This window comes from Mauremys reevesii, linkage group 5, assembly GCF_016161935.1.
Source record: "Mauremys reevesii isolate NIE-2019 linkage group 5, ASM1616193v1, whole genome shotgun sequence".
NCBI lineage: Eukaryota > Metazoa > Chordata > Testudines > Geoemydidae > Mauremys > Mauremys reevesii.
Genome location: NC_052627.1, coordinates 54,786,839 through 54,805,563, shown reverse-complemented (window position 1 = coordinate 54,805,563; position 18,725 = coordinate 54,786,839). Strand labels below are relative to the sequence as shown.

Below are 18,725 nucleotides of genomic sequence, written 5' to 3'. Positions count from 1 at the left end.
TTCAATTATGCTACCGTATACTAGTTATAGAACTGAAAAGAAAACTGACCTTTCCAGTTGTCTTGCTTCTGGTCTTTATTATAATTTTTTTAATAAAAAGACTTAAGAAATGCCATATGAAATTTAAGCCATTTAATTGTAAGGGAGTTTAGCTCAGGAACTGTACCCAACTTGTATGACAACGCCAGAGACACGCATATTGCATTTTTGATTGAACTAATAATCATGTCCATGGAAGTCCCAGCAGCGTTTTGCTGTGAAAAACAAGGCAGGAACTAGGCAAGGAAAAAGTCTCTGTACTACAAGATACATGCCTGCCCTCTTCTTTTCCTCGAGCTATGGACAGCACTAATGTGGGAGGAGTAACAAAAAGAATCGAAACCTTAAGTGCACTAGGCAGATTGCTAGACCAGATACTGAAGCGAGAGTCCTAAACTGTTAGGTATTTAGAAAGAGGGCGGTAGGTGTTTGATATGAAAATCTAGTTCGCTTACTCATGTAAGCGCTTTGCATCGGACAGGGGAATTGTATGCTGTCTCTGCACGTCATGGCAGGGCTGCTGTGCTGACCTGCTCATACTAAGTACGTCCCTTTTCTCCCCCTTCCTACGGGAGCCTTTCTGGCTCGGAGGGTTTCCCCTCCTCAACCCGTGTGCTTCTACTTCCTGCTTCTCTAGAACTACAACTCCCAGTAACATCTCTGGCAGCGGTTTGAAAGTGAAAACAAACTGTAGGTTACCATTTCTTGGCAGTGGTAGTAGCAGCACATGTCCTTTCTCTTTTGTTTTCCGCCTTGCAGCTTGGGTGTGTACAAGAGGAGCCAGCAGTAATCATCGCCCTGAAGAAGGGGTCGGATCTGGACCCCTCGAGTTACTTTCCAGGAGCAGTTGTCGGGCCCTCTAGGGAGGCCAGAAAGCGAATCTCTTTAAGGCACTAACAATCCAGATTATGCAGTAAAAATCCGCCTGTGAGTCCCACATGCAGTTTGACAACGTAAGGCCAGCTGCTGTTCCTGCTGTTGCTGCCCCGATTGCTGTGGAGGGAAGCGCTCTTCACTTCCACCGGCTGCGGCGGTTTCCTTTACCTACCCGTGGGGCAGTCTTGCCATGTGGGGCTAGGATTCTCTGCAGTATTAAGCAGTAAATATGGAGGCTGCTTGCAAGCCAGATGGCGGGGATCAGAGTCATCCCAGCAGCGGCGTGGAGGCTCCTAGGGACTCTTCTATGGACAGTTACTTGCGATCTCAGGGTTTATATAGAAAGCGGGTTGCTAAGGATGGATCCTGTCTTTTCAGGGCTGTGGCCGAGCAGGTAAGTAGTTATTTAAGTAACCATAAGCACTTTAACGATGGCGATATCTGGAGGAAATGGATCGCATTAGTGATGAGGGTGAAAAACGGGTGAGTGGGGATTAAAGGAACACTAGTTTTGGCAAGGGAAAGCACCACATCTCAGAGGGGGAGGAATTCGATTTATTGGTATGTGTGCACAATCCTCCTGTTCCACCTAGGGAATTTAGGTTGAAGTTTTGAAACACCCCCCTCTCCGTCCCAGCAGTGCATTTTTTTAGTGTAAAATTAGTGCAAACCGGAATTAGCCACCTGATATAAAAACCATCCAGGAAAGCGCTTTAAAGACCTTCCCTGCTTTAGATTGTGTGAATGAGTTTGCTGAAGTTTTGGAGTAAGATGATCTTATCGTCACTTCCCCCTCACTTCAGTGAAACAGCATTTTGAAAAAAGTGTCTTAAATACGAATAGCAGTGAGAGGACTAGTGCTTCAGATTCTGACCCAGGTTTCCTGCTCATTTTGAGTGTTGATACATTACTCACATAATTTTTCTTCCACTAAACTAAAATTTGGACTCTAATTCTGTGTTTAAAGTTATTCTGATAGTGGGAGTTTTCTTTTAAGGTGATGATACAGGAAAAGGGGGAAACAAAGTCTGATGGACAGCTACTACACTGTCAGTTCTGTCAATAAATATTCATTTCATATTAAATATTTTCTAAATTTACTGTAAATTTTTACGTCATTTAATTTTCAATAAGTAGCCAATTTAATTTTGTACAGTTGTCAGTTCTGAAATAAATATTCATCCAAATTGATTTTTTCCAAGCTTACATTTAACCTATATTCATTACATCATCCATTCATTAACTTCCATCAAGAGTCTTAACAAACCACAGCTTCTCTCTTCCTCTCCCTCCTTTCCCCCCCTCTGTAGGTGTTGCACTCGCAGTCTCGGCATGTTGATGTTAGGAACGCCTGTATAAATTATATTCGGAAAAACAGAGAAAAATTTGAAGCGGTAAGTAAATGCTGTGTTTCTTCCTAAGTATTTTCTTTCTCTTTATTTTCCTAGCTCTGCCCTGCTGTTTTGTAGCCAGGTTTCTAATGACTAGATTCTACCTAGGTAGGAGTTTAAAGAAAGTGACCCTAAAAAGGAATAGCTGCTGCTTGTTAACTATGTTGGATGGAAAGCACAGTCCACACCAATTACTAAGATTAACTAGTAAGAAAATTTTAGGGCAGTATACCACCACCTTAATGAAGCATAATGCATAAATAAAACAGAGCAGGATAGAGTAATGATCAGTTACCCAGTATTGGGGTGCCAGCAGGCTTTCTGTCATCATCAGGTTGGATCTAGTGAATGTTCTGCATTTACCCTCCTCCCACCCTCTTTGTTATATACATATCCTTTATATTTTGTAACATCATTCAGGCACAAATTATTAAAGCTACTGTATTTTAGAATAGAATATTCAAAGTATATTGTCATACATATATCATAACTCACCCCAAATCCTTCTAATACATTATTACTTATTCTGCTAGAACTCTAATTGGCATCTTCTTATCTGTTTTTTTAACCTGTGCTACCTTCCTCCTTACTCAATTCAACCATCTTTTCAATGCTTTAATGTGTTCCATTATTTCTTGAAACAGCTGTATTATTCTTACGTATCTGTTTCTTGTGGCCTTGGAGTTGCTATTTGGCTATTTTTCTTCAGTCAGTATCCATCCTCCCTAGTTTGTCTTACTAGGGAGATCCACACCTGGATAGTAAATCACACATTTGTCTGGTTTGCTTTGCCTCCTTATCTACACAGACCAAGAATCTACGGAAGATAAGGCACAAACCATCTTTATGATTATTATTATTATTTTTTTTGCAACCTTTGAATTTTTTTAGCAGATTTGAGAGCTGTGCCAACAAAACATATACAGAAAGCAGAAAAATTTGCTTTTACGTTTTCTTGTAACATTGTTGTGTGTGTGTATATATGTATGTATATATCTACTTTTCTAACACCATTCATTATACATTTCTTTACAACTAATAACTAGACTCCATGAGCTTATTGGAAGATCTACATTTCTTGGAATGTGCCCCCCCCCAATCCTTAAAAAAAAAAGTGTATTAACCATACTAAAATAAAAAGCTATTGAGATGTAGGTTTCCTTTGGTATTGCTCCAGACTATTAATAGATTGCTGAAGAGTGTTACCACTTACTTTATAGCAGTCCTAATATAATTATGTAAGTAAATTCTCACATTTTGATGAGTACAGTGAAACCCCGCTATAACGTGATAATTGGGGTCCAAAAAATTTGATTGTGACAAATGTGGGGTTGCTTTATAGCTGGGTTATGAAAATTTACCATTTCAGGCTGGTCAGTTTAAGTCTTGTGTTTAAACAAAAAAACCCAAAAAAACCGTGCTTATCCCAGCGTGTTTTAAACACAAAAGTAGTAATTTAATTACATGTACATGAAAGAAACATGTAAATTCGACTATACTAATCATTGCACAGAGTGCAAAGTCAATCTGGTTGCATGACTCCATAATTTTAAATTTCATCACTTCTTAAAAAGGCTATCTAGTGTGGTCTGCATGTTTGCCGTGGACTGTTGGCTTCTAGCAAAGTCAAGAATGCTGCTGAGTTGGAGGATTTTGACGCTGTCCACATCTTGAGTTTCCAGCCACCTCAAACTGGCTTCTAGGTACTTTACTGCCTCGGACACTTTTGGTGGGGGAGTTGAGGTGCCGCCGTCGTCATTAGCGCCACTGGTTTCAGGCTCTGGTGGTGCAGCTTCATTCTTCCCACTGACATTTGCAACAATTTCGTCATCTGAGATGTGTTCATATATGGGGCAAATGTCATCTGCTGAAAACCAGTTGAGGCTATCACGATGACTGTGCTCATATTCTCTGAGTGCTTCTTCGGCTAAACGTACGTCGTCTTCAGTGACTCTTGTAAATTCAGGCTTGTCATTGTTACCATCATCGTGTGTAGATGACGGAAAAGCTGGACCAAGACGCTTTATTCAGCATCGTTCAATGTAACGTGCAGAGATAGCATCCCAGGCTTTCCCGCCGAGGTGAGAGACTTCTTTCAAGTTGAGTGATGCCAGTGATGTGTCGACGGAGGAGTTATCTGCTACCATCAGCTTGATCATTTCGCAACGATAGTTTTGCTTAAATACCGATATGATGCCTTGGTCCAGTGGCTGGATTTCTGACATAGGGTTCTTCGGGAGATAAGAGACTTTAATCTTGCTGTCACTACTGACAGGTTTTTCTGCTGGGCGGTGGACAGGGCAATCCAGCAGGAGGAGAGCTTTTTCCTCCTGCTTGAGTTTTTGCAAATGAGCCTGAACAGCTGGTACGAAAGTTTTAAGGAACCAGTCTTTAAATATGCAGCTATTCATCCATGCATTCTTGCAGTTGGTGTATTCAAAGGGAAGGGTCTTCATATTAACATGATGAAAACATCTGGGAGACCTTGCTTTTCCGATCATCAGAGGTCTGACTTTGTGGCTGCCAGACTTGTTGACGCAAAACAAGAGTGTGACTCGGTCCTTCCTCTGCTTAAAGCCTTCTCATTTGTGACTATCAGTCCTGGTTGCGAGGGTGCGATCGGATAACATTTTAAAGCATAAATCAGTCTCGTCGCAGTTGTAAACTTGATCAGCTGTATAGCAACCTTCCTCCAGCAACTTTTTAAGCTCAATTGGGTGGGAATCGTCAGCCTCTTTATCAGCTGGGCGGATTTCCCCAGACAGAAGAACTTGGCTTATAGTGTGCCTTTTCTTGAATCTGTCCGGCCAGCCATTACTTGCCTTAAATTTGGATTCATTTCCATTGATAAGGCAATAAAATTTCTCTGCTTGAGTTTTCAGAATAGGGCCAGAAATGGGAACTCTTTCTGAGTGAGCTGGACAAACCATTGTACAAGGCTGAATCTAGGCTTTCGTCATTAGCAAACATGACCTTTTTATGCTGTAAACCATTTTCCGCTTCAAGAATGCAGGGTAGGCTACAGAGCTTTTCTTCTTTTTTTTTTCCACCCTTGCAGAGAGGACTTGCTAATTCTTAGATCTCTAGCAAGCTGAGTTTGTTGTTTGCCCTTCTTTAGTTGATGCAGGGCGTACAATTTCTCTTGAGCAGAAAACGAGTTGTGTTTGCGAACTGGCATATCCATAATGGTAAAATATTTTTTTAAAATATAGGAAATTAATAACAAGTTCATAGGCAAACACCATACACATGTACAATCCGAGAACTAAGTGCAATGGGCCTGCAATGGCCAGGAGTCACTTTATCCTATAAGACCGGAAGATTGCGGTTTATTTATAAATGTCGTAAAAAAAGTATTCCGGCAAAACGCGAACAGTATTACAGCTTTAAAGGGGAGCCAGCTTATGATCAAGTTATATCCGAATTTGCGTTATCATGGGGAGCGTTATTGCAAGGTTTGACTCTATTAGATTTTTACCATGACTAAGACTGAGATTTGATTAATAAGGTGTCATTGATATTAATAGATTTTTAAGTGATTTTTTTATTTTATTATGTGGTATGATCTTGTTACATGGAGTTTTTCAAACATGTAAGAAACAAAGTTCCTCAGTAAGGGGCCTACAGTCTAATTCTTACAAGCAATTTATAGTTTTATAAGGAATGACATGTCTGTGGATGTAAATTCTGTTGTTGCAAATCTCTGGAAAAAAATCATGGAGGATGATTTTGCATCCTATAGTAGCATTTGATTATTGTAATCAAAGGTGGTGCCAGCGGCATTTAGAGTTCGTTTACATTTGAGAAATATTTGATAACTTATTATGGTAGGTCAGTGCAGGAAAGAGTACACTCTGTTCATGCTGTTATTGATGTGTAAAGATCCCCAGCGGTAACACTTAAAAACAAAGGTTCCATTGCCCATTTGTTAAATTTTCAAACAAATGCCTTTATGCTTTCTCCTATGCTGCCCCATGTGCTTGGGAGGTGCTCCTTGCAGACATTCATAGATCTTCCTCATTGTTCTTCTTAAGCATCTTGGCAAAGAAGAGTTAGACTTCGGTGTGCTGAGACCTCTACCTATCCTGCTGACCAATATTGTCTCATTGTTTCTTTGTACTCCTACATCTGTTTTTCAGTATCCATCTGTTGCTTCTTGTCTTATGCTTAGTCTGTAAGGTCTTTGGGGTAGGGAGCATCTTTTTGTTCTAGCATAGTGGGGTCCTGGTCCATGGCTAGGGCTTCTAGGTATTATGGTAATTAATAATCTAATAAACCATTTGCTCTCATATTTTTTACAGTTTATAGAGGGCCCATTTGAAGAGTATTTAAAATGTTTGGAAAACCCACAGGTATGTATTACTTAATTAAACTTGCATTATAGAATATGATATCTATTTTTTTTGGTTGACTGAAATTAGCTTAAGATATCTCAGTGCATTATATGTGGATATATAGAATGTGTGTACAGCCACATTTGATATATACATACACTGTTTTGGAGTTTGAATTTATTTGAAAAAAATTCTCTTTCAGAAATGACAGTTTGAAAGATCATAAAATTATATGTGGCTAGATGCTCACTTCTGTATTTGTTTTCTTTTTGTGTGGTATGACAACAGTGTATGGAAGAAGAGGACCATGGTTTCTTAAGCAGTTTTTGTTTCAGTCTCTGGCTGCATTTCTCATTTACCTTCTGTCATGGTCTCTGTCACCACCACCAGCAGTGGTACCACAGTTGGCACAGGTGCTAGGTCTCTGCTTCCCACATGACTGTATCTCTCTTGATGGTGTGTGAAACCTATGGATTGAGACACTGCTGTTCCATGGAATATTAATTTACCTACAGTACAGTTGCTATGTTACTCTGAAAGGGAAACATATTTTTAAAAAAATGAACCAAAACAGTTGTGTTGGTTTTTTTGTTTGTTTTGACTTTAAATATTCTTTTAAAACCTAAACCTTGCTGGCTTGTGCTAGTGGACAAGCATCAAAAAATGAAACTGACCAGTTTTCTTTATACAAGCTTAAGGAAGTACATGTGGTCAATTAAAAACCTAAATGGAAATTCTCTGTTTGTTATCTATGGTGCTAACCAGAGGTGAGGAGATTTGTTTTTTGAAAATATGATGTTTAACTCTCCAGAGTATAGGAAAACAAAATAAAAAGAAAATTTACAGTAACTAAATTACTAGATTTCGGAGCGGTAGCTGTGTTAGTCTGTACCAACAAAAACAATGGGGAGCCTTGTGGCACCTTAGAGACTAACAAATTTAATTGGGCATAAGTTTTCATGGGCTAGAACCCACTTCATCAGATACATGGAGTGGAAAATAGTAGCAGTATCACACACACACACACACACACACACACACACACACACACACACACACACACACACACACACACACACACACACACACACACACACACACACACACACACACACACACTACTATTTTCCACTCCATGTATCTGATGAAGTGGGTTCTAGCCCATGAAAGCTTATGCCCAATAAATTTGTTAGTCTCTAATTAATTATATGAAAAAATCACTTTAATTAGTATGGGGAAATTAGTTTTTTTTAGGCCTAATTTGATTCCAGTTCTGCAGTATTATAATTCCTAATGTGGCACATGATGGCATGTTTTTGGGTGTGTGGTTGCTTGTAAGTGAGGATTGGCCTGTCTCCCAAGATCTGTGATGGTGGCATTCTGCACATACCTTTCAGCTTTGGACAATGCTTCTTAGGGCTTGTCTACAGTAGGAGTTGATTATGCTGTGTTAGTGTTTGAATCTGGCTATTGACCACAGCTGTCAGCTGTTTGATCAGATGTTAGTCTCTTTCTAGATTGACAATCTCTGCAGATAAGCCAAGGAAGTGACTCAACAGGGAAACCTGAACTACATGGTTATCTCTGAAATGGTCCCTCCAGTTAAGCATTAAGGCACTCCACCAGTCATTGTGAAGAAGCAGACTTGAATTCCAGGATAATAACTACATTAAAGAACAGAATTTAAAATGGAGAATCTTGGCAACCTGTTCAGATTTGTTGAAGGAATAGTCAAGGGTGGATTAAAGAGAGCCATTAGAATTAATTTGAACTTTCAAAAAGTCTTTGATAAAGTTTCTCATTGGAAAATATTGGAGTGTCAGAATTGCTTCTCTGCTTTCCTCTTGCATTGGGTGGGGAATTGTGGCAGTTGGTAACTTACTGAAGTCAAAATGTGCCCCCTCTGCAGTTATTTGTGGCAGGGAAGTAATGGCTGCACAGAATCTACTGTCCCTCTTGCACATGGACCCAAGGTCCAGGGATGCTGTAGAGGGGATTGTAGGTAGAGAGTACAATTTAATCCTCTTTATATCCTGTGTGGCTATGGTAAGATCACCCACAAGCTGCACTTATACTAGATAGGAACACATTTTACTAGGGATGTCAACTATTGTACTGCAGGAGAGTGGGCCTCTAAATGCCTGATCCAACACTCACTGAAGTCCATGTTAGTCTTTTCATTGATTTTAATGGGACGTGGATTGTGTCCTAACTACCTGGAGTTAAGAAGACTCTTCCCTGCCTACATAGGCAGCAATATTGTGTAATTATCCAGTGTGGGTGATTTATACTTTCTTCTGAAATATCTTGATGCTTGCAAACAAGATACCAGACTGGATGGACAAATGGTTTGTTGATGAAGAGTACAATTTAATACTCTTTACATCCCATGTGGCTGTGGTAAAATCGCCCAGAATCTGCAGTTACACTAGATAGGAACAAATTTTATAAAGGGACATTATTTGATTTCCTATTACATTATGCTTTTTAAAGATATTCATATGATACTGAATTTAGAACATCTATAAAAAAAGAAAAAAGGCATAGCAGGGAAAAATGAAATGAAACCTACTAGTTAAACACTGATGGACATGCTTTTCTTATCTTTAGGGTAATAATCATGCAGGGCTTTGGAGCTGTGCTCCGGCTCCACTCCAGCTCCAGGCAAAAACCTGCAGCTCCACTGCTCCGGAGCTGCTCCAGTTCCGGGCTCCGCTCCAAAGCCCTATTAAATCATGTACTCTTTCTTCTTGCTGATTAACTTAAGGGGCAGGAATGGAAGACAGCAGATTCATATCTCACTGTGATACTTATAGGTGAATGTATGCAGCAATAGCAAGTGGGCAATAATTGGCTATGATACATACAATAAGTTGTCTGTCCTCTTTCCCACCTCTCAGTGGCAGTAATAATTGGTTAGGAAACGAAAGATCTTTCAGGATAAAAGGCAAATTTTTTGCACTGTCTAGGCCATAATATCTTTGTTCCCCATTGTATTTAGAAATAACGGTATGACACCTCTCAGAATGGGTGCTTATTTAGGCCTGTTTCCCTTACTTTAATTTAAGACTGCAAGGACAGTTTAAAGGTATTGGGTAAAAATTTCAAAAGCATCTAATAGACTTCTTTTAGTGGGAGGCAGGCTTCAAAGTCAGTTTTCAAAATTCTACCCACTGCTTGCCTAGGTTGACGTACCTTTACAACTTTATTTTTATTACATTTTGATGCCAGATTACATTCTCTTACGCATGATGAACATTCATTCTCTAAATTTGTGTAGAGAACAACTTTGAAAAAACGCTTCTATACGCTATCCCAAGTTACAAAATCTGTGATTTTGCTGTTCCATATTCCAAAATGAGTGTGACTACACAAATTAAAACCTTTGGCTGAAATCCAGGCTTAGAGTGTGACGTATTATCTCATGGTAGTGATTTTTGTTTTTGTTTATCCAAATGTGCAATAAAACTTTAGTTTATTTGAAAGAATTTCTTTGTTTTACTTTTTCAATACAGGAGTGGGTTGGACAAGTGGAAATAAGTGCCCTTTCTCTTATGTACAAGTAAGCAAAATTTGAATACTATTTAATGAGTCATATAATGGGAAAAATGTAACCTATTTCAATTAATCAGGTATTAATTAATTAATATGAAGTATTTGGCTAATTTAAAAATTAATTGAAATATTAGCTCTTAAAATAATGGAACATTCATGTTGAAAAACCAAACTATGTCAATGAAATATTACTTTCAAAGTAATTAGGTGAGCTTTAGGTGCATGAAGTTGCATGTTGTTTTGTGTGAGGTTCTATCTATGCAGTTTGCATTTTAGGCTGTCGGTGAGACTCAGTTTTAGAGCCATGAGCTCTGGAGATGAAAGATGATTGAAGTGGTCATATTTAATCTCTAAGGACAGGCTGCTGGTGGTCTTGTTGCTTCATTACTTTTTGCTGGCTAGTTATGGGCCAGATTTAGCCCTAGTGTAGACAGGCGCAACTCCACTGAAGTCAGTCATTTCATTTGCTTACACTAGGACTAAATCTGGACTTGCGTCTCTAGGCAGAACCACTTACCAGCCCTCATAGCTGGAGGGGGAAGTCTGGTGGTGAAATAAAAATAGATAAATTGCTTTGAAGGCAGGATATATTTGCATCCAGGACCCCAAGTGGTAATTAAACACTAAGACAGAAACATATAAGGGAACCTCCTCTTCTCATTAGCAAGTGGTGGGAGGAGTGTGATGCTCGTATTTCCCTGCAGAGTGAAAAATGAAAGAATCTTTTCAGTTTCGCACCCCTACTGGGAAAGGGGCAGCAGCAGAGGCACTGGCATGTTTCGAGGGGAAACCACCACCACCTCTTTCTGGAGGAGATGGGAGGAAAAATCGTGTTTCTCTTCCCCCTTTATGAGAGAAGAAATGGAAGCAAGAGGAGATATAAATTTCCAGGCATAGGGAGGGATGACAGGCTACTCTTGCCGGGCACTAGTGAAGAAAAAAATGGAAGACCAGACCAGTTTGTGCTCCACTGCATCCTTTGTTACTGGCCTTTTGTTGGCTGGTGTCTGGTAATTTTTTCTAGATCTCCTGAAAAGAGATGGCTCCCCTGAAAGACAGAATAACTTGACACTCAAGGAGATTTAGAATACATTTTTCCTTTCCAAACTGTTTCTTCTAGATTTGTTTTTAGAATATTTTTCTATCTCTAAAAATTTACCTATGAACACATGATTTAATCTTGCAGAATTTATTAGTGTTTCTGATTAGATTAGGAGACAAAGATTGAAAAACAATAGTGATTACTGAACAAAGAATTAAAATAGGTGGGAATTTTATCCAAAGAATAAATACAAAGATAGTGATTAAATAAAGTTAAGATTATGATGACAGAGATAACTTGGAAATGAAAAGTGAAGATTGATATTCTCTTTCACTCATGCTCTTGTGGAATAGAAAAGGCAAATAAGATTGCATGTGGGTTTTAACTGAATTTTCCAGTTCTTGTTAGTTTGTATCACATATGACATTTTATGTGCTACTTTTTAAGGTAATAAAAGAAAAAACTTTTTTTTTAAAATGCAGATTTGGAATATGCGAAGTTATAATATGGAATAGGCTCTTTGTGTGTTTGTGCTGAATCCTTCTAAGTGTGATATGGACGAATTATTTCTGCTTGAAAAGCCATCCCTGTGTTTGTGCAACATTTACTGGGCAACACATACCTCTGTAAAAGATGAATCTCAGTGCTCATGCAGCATGCTGGGGTTGACAGCTTTGGAGATGGAAATCCTCTAACTGCACAACAGTTCAGTATGGCAGAGATAGTCCAAGCTTCCTCATGTTGCCTCACCAATGTGCGTCAACTCTGTTATAGGAAAAAGGAAGCAGCCCAGTCTCCATGCCTGTTAATATATTTATTAATATTTGTATGCAAAGCAACAAATGAGTTGCAACTGGTTACCATATTTCATTAGCCATTTAATAAGAAATGAAACAAAATTAAGAGGCTCCATACACTGTTATTTTTACTTCTTGACTATAGTACTTTAACCATTGTAAACTAGTGGAGGGAGAAGTTCTATGAGAATTTTGAATAGTTACTTGGGAGAGAAAGGGAGAAACATCCTGATTTAAACTACCTTATGCATTTGTCCAGATTGTTAATGCTTTGATATTTATAACACTGAATTTTATGGTCTGATGTTTTCAAGTTTAACTTTTACTGGTTTCATACAGAGAAATTCTATGTTAACTGTGTATAATGGATTTTATATATCATGTTAATTCTTTAGAGAAATAGTATTGTGTTCATCTGCAAGGTTCACTTGTACTTTGGGCTGGTCGAAATTCTCTGAATCTTTTTTTGGGCAGAAAATTGAGGGTTTTTGTTTTTGTTTTGTTTTCTTTAGTGCCTAGTTTCCGTGGTGTGTGTGTGGTGTGTTAACATGAAAACTGACATATTTTGACTTAGAAATACTGCTGTGCTACTGCATGGAAGTCCATAGTTCAGTTGCCTCATGACCCCATTGTTCTCTAGGGCGTGGGTTTCCCCAAGATGTGCCAGGGCCTAGGATCCCCATGATGCACTGCTTTCCCTCTCCAGGGGGTGAAGGAACAAAGTGCACCATAAGAGATGTAGTCCAACCAGAGAGCTTGGCCTATAGAGGAAAATAAGAGCACGAGACAACCAAACTACAGCTCCCATGAGATACTGCACCAGGAGTTCCAAAATATTTTGCTATTTGAATTTCTGCTGAGAAAATCTAAATTTTCTGTGGCAAATAAGCCCTTTTTTTTTTTTAAACTAGCTCTGCTTATACTAACGTTACTCACTATTATTTATTTTTTTTAAGGAGTCTTTTTTTTTTTTTTAAATGCTTAGATAGTCCTTGAATTTTCACTTGAATTCTCACTCTGAATATATTTTTCACTTGAATTTTGTTTTTTTCTAGGAAGGATTTTATAATATATCAGGAACCAAATGCTTCTCCTTCACGTGTAACTGAAAATGGCTTTCCTGACAAGGTAAAACAAAACCAAACAAAAATATTTTTATGACCAATGTAAGATGCAATTATCAATTAAAATGTTCTTAAAGCAAATAGGTAATCACAATTCTCATTACTCAGTACACAAGTAATATATATTTTTAATAGTCTAGGACTTGTTACAGTTTGAGAATGTCACAACAGTCATTTCATTTTAATGAAAAATGAAACAATAAAATTCATAAAACAGCGTGGCTAGTTTTGAACATTTAATGGAACAATAGAGTGAAATAATAACTTATGTCTACAGAAATAACTCATATTGTAATATGTTGTATGTTATATTTAGTAGCTATTGTTAGGTACTAATATGTAGTTGGTTTATTTAAAAAGGGGTCTTAAATTCCTTAATATTGTACATGTTTATAACATCAAATTATCTGCTACAAATCAAACCTCTTACATACATTTTTCTGTATCAGCAGAATTTTTCTAGTTGACTAGATCCAGTGAATATCCACAGAAAATTGTAGTATCTTTTTTCTCCCTAGTGATTATGAAGCCCTGAAAATTTTGCAGCACAGTATGTGGGCACATAGAATTGCATTAAAAAAGATGCTGTTAACTTTATAAAATGATCACATGACAAATCACTTGTTTAAATATCCTTTCTCTCCTCTTCTCTAGGTACTACTGTGTTTTTCAAATGGAAATCACTATGATATTGTTTATCCTATAGAGTATACAGAAGGAGCTGCTTTGTGCCAATGTAAGTATTATTTTGGTTGGTAAGCTTTGCAGTGAAGTATATGGTTTCGCCAAAGGCCCAAAAAAGTGATTGGTATTTGTTTTGAACTATTAACAAATCTTCATCTAGAGCTCTTTTCCTTTGCTTAAAGTATAGTTGTACCTAAACCTACCATTGTAGTGATGTGGTTTTCAACTCATGTGGAACTAGAGTCAACAAAGGCTGCATCATCCTGACCAGAGATTTGGATTATGATCTTGTCCTCTTTTGAGGCATGATGAAATTGATTGCGTATAGTAAAGGAAAAAGAGAGACCAGTATTTATCACTTGTAAAGCTAAATGCAAAAGAAATAGAAAAGGATAGCTTAGTTCCTCTTTACTGGGCCTGGATAGTCTATCATTGAGACTTCAACCTCCTAATTCACAGTAATTGCATTATCACTTGGCCACAGTGCCAGTTTTTTATTGGACAAATTTTCTCTTATTGTTTAGAGCACAATGTTAATCTTGGAGTTCTTGCATGTCTGAATTTCCCTGAAGTCAGGTGTGTTAATGAGCATGAATGAGAATTGAAGGATTAGGCCCTAAGTAAAATAAACTTTTTTGTCTTTTTTACTGGATTTTTATTTTTATTAGTATTGCAGTAGTGCCCAAAGGCCTCTGTCAGGTATGAGGGCCCATTGTGCCAGGCACTCTACAGACATAGGCTTGATTCTTCAATTGAGCACAGTGTGCATGCCCATCCAATTGCACGATTGGGGTTAAAGTCACTACCCTAAAGAGCTTAGGGTTTAGTTTTTAGTAGTGCTGAGCCCCCACAGTTGAAATCGGTGGGAACTTCAGGGGCTCTGCTCTTGTAAAAATCTGGTGTTTATAATCTGTAAACTGTAACTCCATTTTTCTTCACCTAACGTTTCAAAAAGCTTTCTTGACACTTTTTAAAATAACCTCTCAAATGTTGAGTAAAATCTCATTTGCAGTCATTAAATCCTAACTGATTTTCCCCCCAGCTCTTCTTTATGAATTGCTGTATGAAAAAGTGTTTTGTACTGATGTGAATAAAATCCTAGTGGAACTAGGTGTGACAGAGGAAAATAATGGTAGCAGTGAAGTGTCTGATTCAGATTCAGAAGACGACAACTGCAAGTAAGGGATATTTTAAAATTAATTATTAAATTATGGTTGAGCGATTCACAGTGATTAGATAGTCAGTAGAGCTCCTGGCAGGGAGCAAAATACTGTGTGTCATTTTAAAAATAGTTTACTTTCCAGAGGGAGGAAAAAGGTCGAGGGTGAATTGTAATGCTCATGAAAGTATGAAATTTTGTACTGTTTACTAGATCTTATATAGGATTTTGTGATGCCTTCTGCAATCAGAGGGGTGGTTTTGCCTGCATTCCAGGTTTGGATCACCTGTAGTAGAGGAAGGTCTGTCACTGCTACATGCCCCCTCTTCCTGTCAAACCACAGAAGCTGCTCTATGGGGAATTTGAGAGTGTTCCTGCTTCATATGTGAGGGAGGGAATGTAATGAGGTATTGGGGCTGGCTCTGTTGGATTCTCCTCATGCTGAAAATCATTGGAGGAAGCTGGTGGAAGTTACTACAGAAAGAAGGTCAAATTCTGATCTTGTTTAAATGTGTGTAAATAGTGAGTATATCCATAGACTACAGAGGAATTACTCCTGATTTACACTGGTGTAACTCAGAGCAGAATTTAGACAAGAATCTGCTTCAACTTCTGCTGCTTCCTTCTTTGTGGACTGCCCACTGGGAGGGGGTCTCAGGGCAATTGGGGGAGCCCCTGGCTGCATGGCTTTTGCAGTGTATCAGTTTTTGGATCCTTATGAGCATATGATGCTAAATAATAAGGCATTTTTGTAACTGAGAAGACATATAGTCATTTGAGACTAGATTGAGACCACCAAACTCATTTCCAATGAGAGAAAGCTAGTGCATGTAACCTTACTCCTGTCTCAACACAAGTTACATACATTTTGCTGCTTTCATTAAGCAGTATTTTAAAATTATTTTTCTTGTTTTTAGGGAAAGGTTGAGTTTAGTGTGTGTGTGAATTTATCTGGAGGGAGTTTTTTTTTTTTTTTTTTTTTGAGGAAGAGTGAATTTAATTTTATAGAAATTAAAATTTTGCTAAAACTGCTATTATGTAATGAAGAAATCAGTAAACTGTTCAAATGCAGAAGAGCTCCTTCAACTGCTCTTAGAAACAAATGATGTTTTTTCCTCTCTCTTCATGGGAAGCAAACTTTCCAATAGCAGCAGGTGTAGAAGATGAGGGAAAATGAGAATGACCAGACTCAGGCTAGGTAATAAATATGAGTTGATTAAATGGCTTCATTTGTTTCTTCAGTTGAGTTGGGTGGTTTTCTCTCAGGCCTGATTGCTAAAGTCTCATCTAAAGGACTTACATTTCCTGTTTCAAATTTTTACTGGGTGAGTTGCTAAATCTAATTTGGAACTGTACAGTCTTCACTGAATTTTATTTTTGAATATAACGAGAGTAACTTTTATTTTGGGAAACTTCATAATTATTCCTCTAAGAACAATATATTCACCATTGCATATAGTGTGAAATTTTTTAACTTCATTATGAAGGTTAGTGGTAATTCTTGTGTACAATATGGAAGGTATTTCTGACCAGTTTATGAATCTTAATTTCAACTATGTCATTTAAAGCATCTTCTTCTTTACAGAAGTAAAACTGCTGCAGTTAATGATATGAATGGATTAAAGTCTCTTTCTGGCAATAAGGTACTTTTACATTAACACTTCTTTCCTATGTAGTTGTACTTGGCTGTATTTTACAAAGGTTAATGTTTCTCTGGTAACTTGAGTTTCTTCATTTTTAAATATGGTACATTAGGAGAACTATATAGTTAAAGTTATATTCAGATTTGCATTAGAAATCTCAGGGGTTGGTTGCTTAGTGTCTAGCTTTGTTGCTGTATGTTGAAAGGAAATTCCCTTGAATTAAACTTTCATAGCTGTTAATGCTTTTATAAGCATCTAACTGCTTTACATTCCAGTTTGACACTCATGTGAGTGATATGATACTAAATGAGCAGCTGTAAATCTGTATGCATTTGGTCACTTCCTACTTTGTTCTGTTTTGTACAGCACCTTAAGAGCAATGGAAATCCCACCTCATTTTTGCCTAGAAAAGTACTTCAGTCACTCAATCCATCAGTTTACAGAAATGTTGAATATGAAGTTTGGCTACAGTCAAAACAGGGTAAGTTTGTATTTAAGACCCCATCCAGAGCCCCTCTCTGTCAAGCTGATCTATAAGGGTGGGCCCTGTGAAGTCCCAAAAATGCTATGAGCAGGTGCAGGGATCTGCTCACATGTGTCAGCTTGCAGATTCAGGGCCTAAATAGTTATTTCAGTCCCAAGATACTAATGGGACAAAAAATAAATTAAATTAGTGTTCTTTGTTGCAGTGCCTAAACTATTTTTATAAAAGGTGGAAAATTCTTGTAATCTGACTGATATATACTGATGTTTACAGATCAGCAAAAACGGGATTTTTCCATTGCTGCTGGCATGCAGTATTCAGTTGGAGATAAATGTAAAGTAAGTAGTTGGTTGAAATAGTAACTTCTATGCCTTGTGTCCTGGAGACCAATTTTTTCCTTGTCTTTTGGTTTAACTGCATTGTTAATATTTTCTATTTAATTCTTTTTTCTTACATTTAAATGAGTATGCTCATTTATTATGTGAATACCCTGAGTTGGAAACTCTTCCAATAAAAGATGCAGTAGGATATGCTTGGGGAGCATAAAGTGTGATAAAATTTATTATGCAAAAGTCCTCAGTCCTGCGGACACTCGTGCTTAACGTCCCAAGTTACATTCAGTAGGACAGTTGATGTGCTTAAATTGAATCACATGCATAAGTGTTTGCAGGCTCAGGGCCTGAGTCCGCATCCAAAAACTAACACTTGTGCCTGTCTCTCAAACTCTTGCACCCAGTCTTAATTTTATTATTTATTTTAGGCCATTTATTGTAGAATAAGGTGGTTTATTTAAAAAAAATCAGTTTCTAGCTAGGAATAAAGTAGTGCTCTTTTGGGCAAGAACTCTGGGGATATCCACAGTGAAACAGGAAGAAGACACTGAAGCAGAGTTAAAAAGATGGAGATTTTGCTATAAGCAGTGTTCCTAACCATAAGTAATGGAAAGTTTGTTCATCTTCTGTTTTTTTAATTATATTCTGTGCTAACTGTGTTAATATCCAGGCATCACGTTATTGTCTGCACCTTGAGGTCTTTAAACCATGATTTGAGGACTTCAATAACTCAGACATAGGTTAGGGGTTTGTTACAGGAGTGGGTGGGTGAGATTCTGTGGCCTGCATTGTGCAGGAGGTCAGATTAGATGACCATAATGGTCCCTTCTGACCTTAAGTCTATGAATCTATTGGAAAGGGGAAAAGTGACAGCTGTACTTCTGAATTTGTTGATGAGAAAAAATAGTGATTGGATGCTTAAAAACAATAAATCTTGACATAAAATAAAGTGGGGAAAAATCATAATATTTAACCGTATTTTCATTATGCATCCAGCATTCTATTGTATGGGACCATTGTGATAGGCACTTCACATGGATGCACACACAGACTCTCCATGCTCCTGGCATTTTACACTCTCTGTATATGGTAGGATAATGATAGCTGCATTTAAAAACCAAACCAAAAAAACCCAACAAAAAGTGGGATGGGGAGAACTGCATAAGGATAAACAGTGAAACAGACGTGACTAGTGTGGTGAGTAGCCTCAGCATATAAAATGTCTATAAACGTTTTATTGTTCCTTAACTTTAGCAATGTAAATG

General features: G+C 37.8%; 1 protein-coding gene across 4 annotated transcripts in view; it reads left to right on the top strand.

Annotated features, from left to right (window-relative positions):
- OTUD4 (OTU deubiquitinase 4) overlaps positions 1 to 18,725 on the top strand; it is a 49,055-nt gene that overhangs the window by 1,554 nt on the left and 28,776 nt on the right. The window contains exons 1-11 of one of the 4 annotated variants that reach the window (XM_039540722.1): positions 565 to 582; positions 799 to 1,309; positions 2,226 to 2,309; positions 6,608 to 6,658; positions 10,156 to 10,202; positions 13,090 to 13,162; positions 13,813 to 13,894; positions 14,885 to 15,020; positions 16,587 to 16,644; positions 17,011 to 17,125; positions 17,402 to 17,466. In XM_039540722.1, the coding sequence (XP_039396656.1) occupies positions 1,145 to 1,309; positions 2,226 to 2,309; positions 6,608 to 6,658; positions 10,156 to 10,202; positions 13,090 to 13,162; positions 13,813 to 13,894; positions 14,885 to 15,020; positions 16,587 to 16,644; positions 17,011 to 17,125; positions 17,402 to 17,466 (876 nt within the window). In that variant the 5' untranslated portion in view covers positions 565 to 582; positions 799 to 1,144. Of the gene's footprint in view, positions 1 to 564; positions 583 to 798; positions 1,310 to 2,225; positions 2,310 to 6,607; positions 6,659 to 10,155; positions 10,203 to 13,089; positions 13,163 to 13,812; positions 13,895 to 14,884; positions 15,025 to 16,247; positions 16,327 to 16,586; positions 16,645 to 17,010; positions 17,126 to 17,401; positions 17,467 to 18,725 lie in introns of those variants that run through there. The other 3 variants (XM_039540720.1, XM_039540724.1, XM_039540723.1) reach the window with 3 other exon arrangements.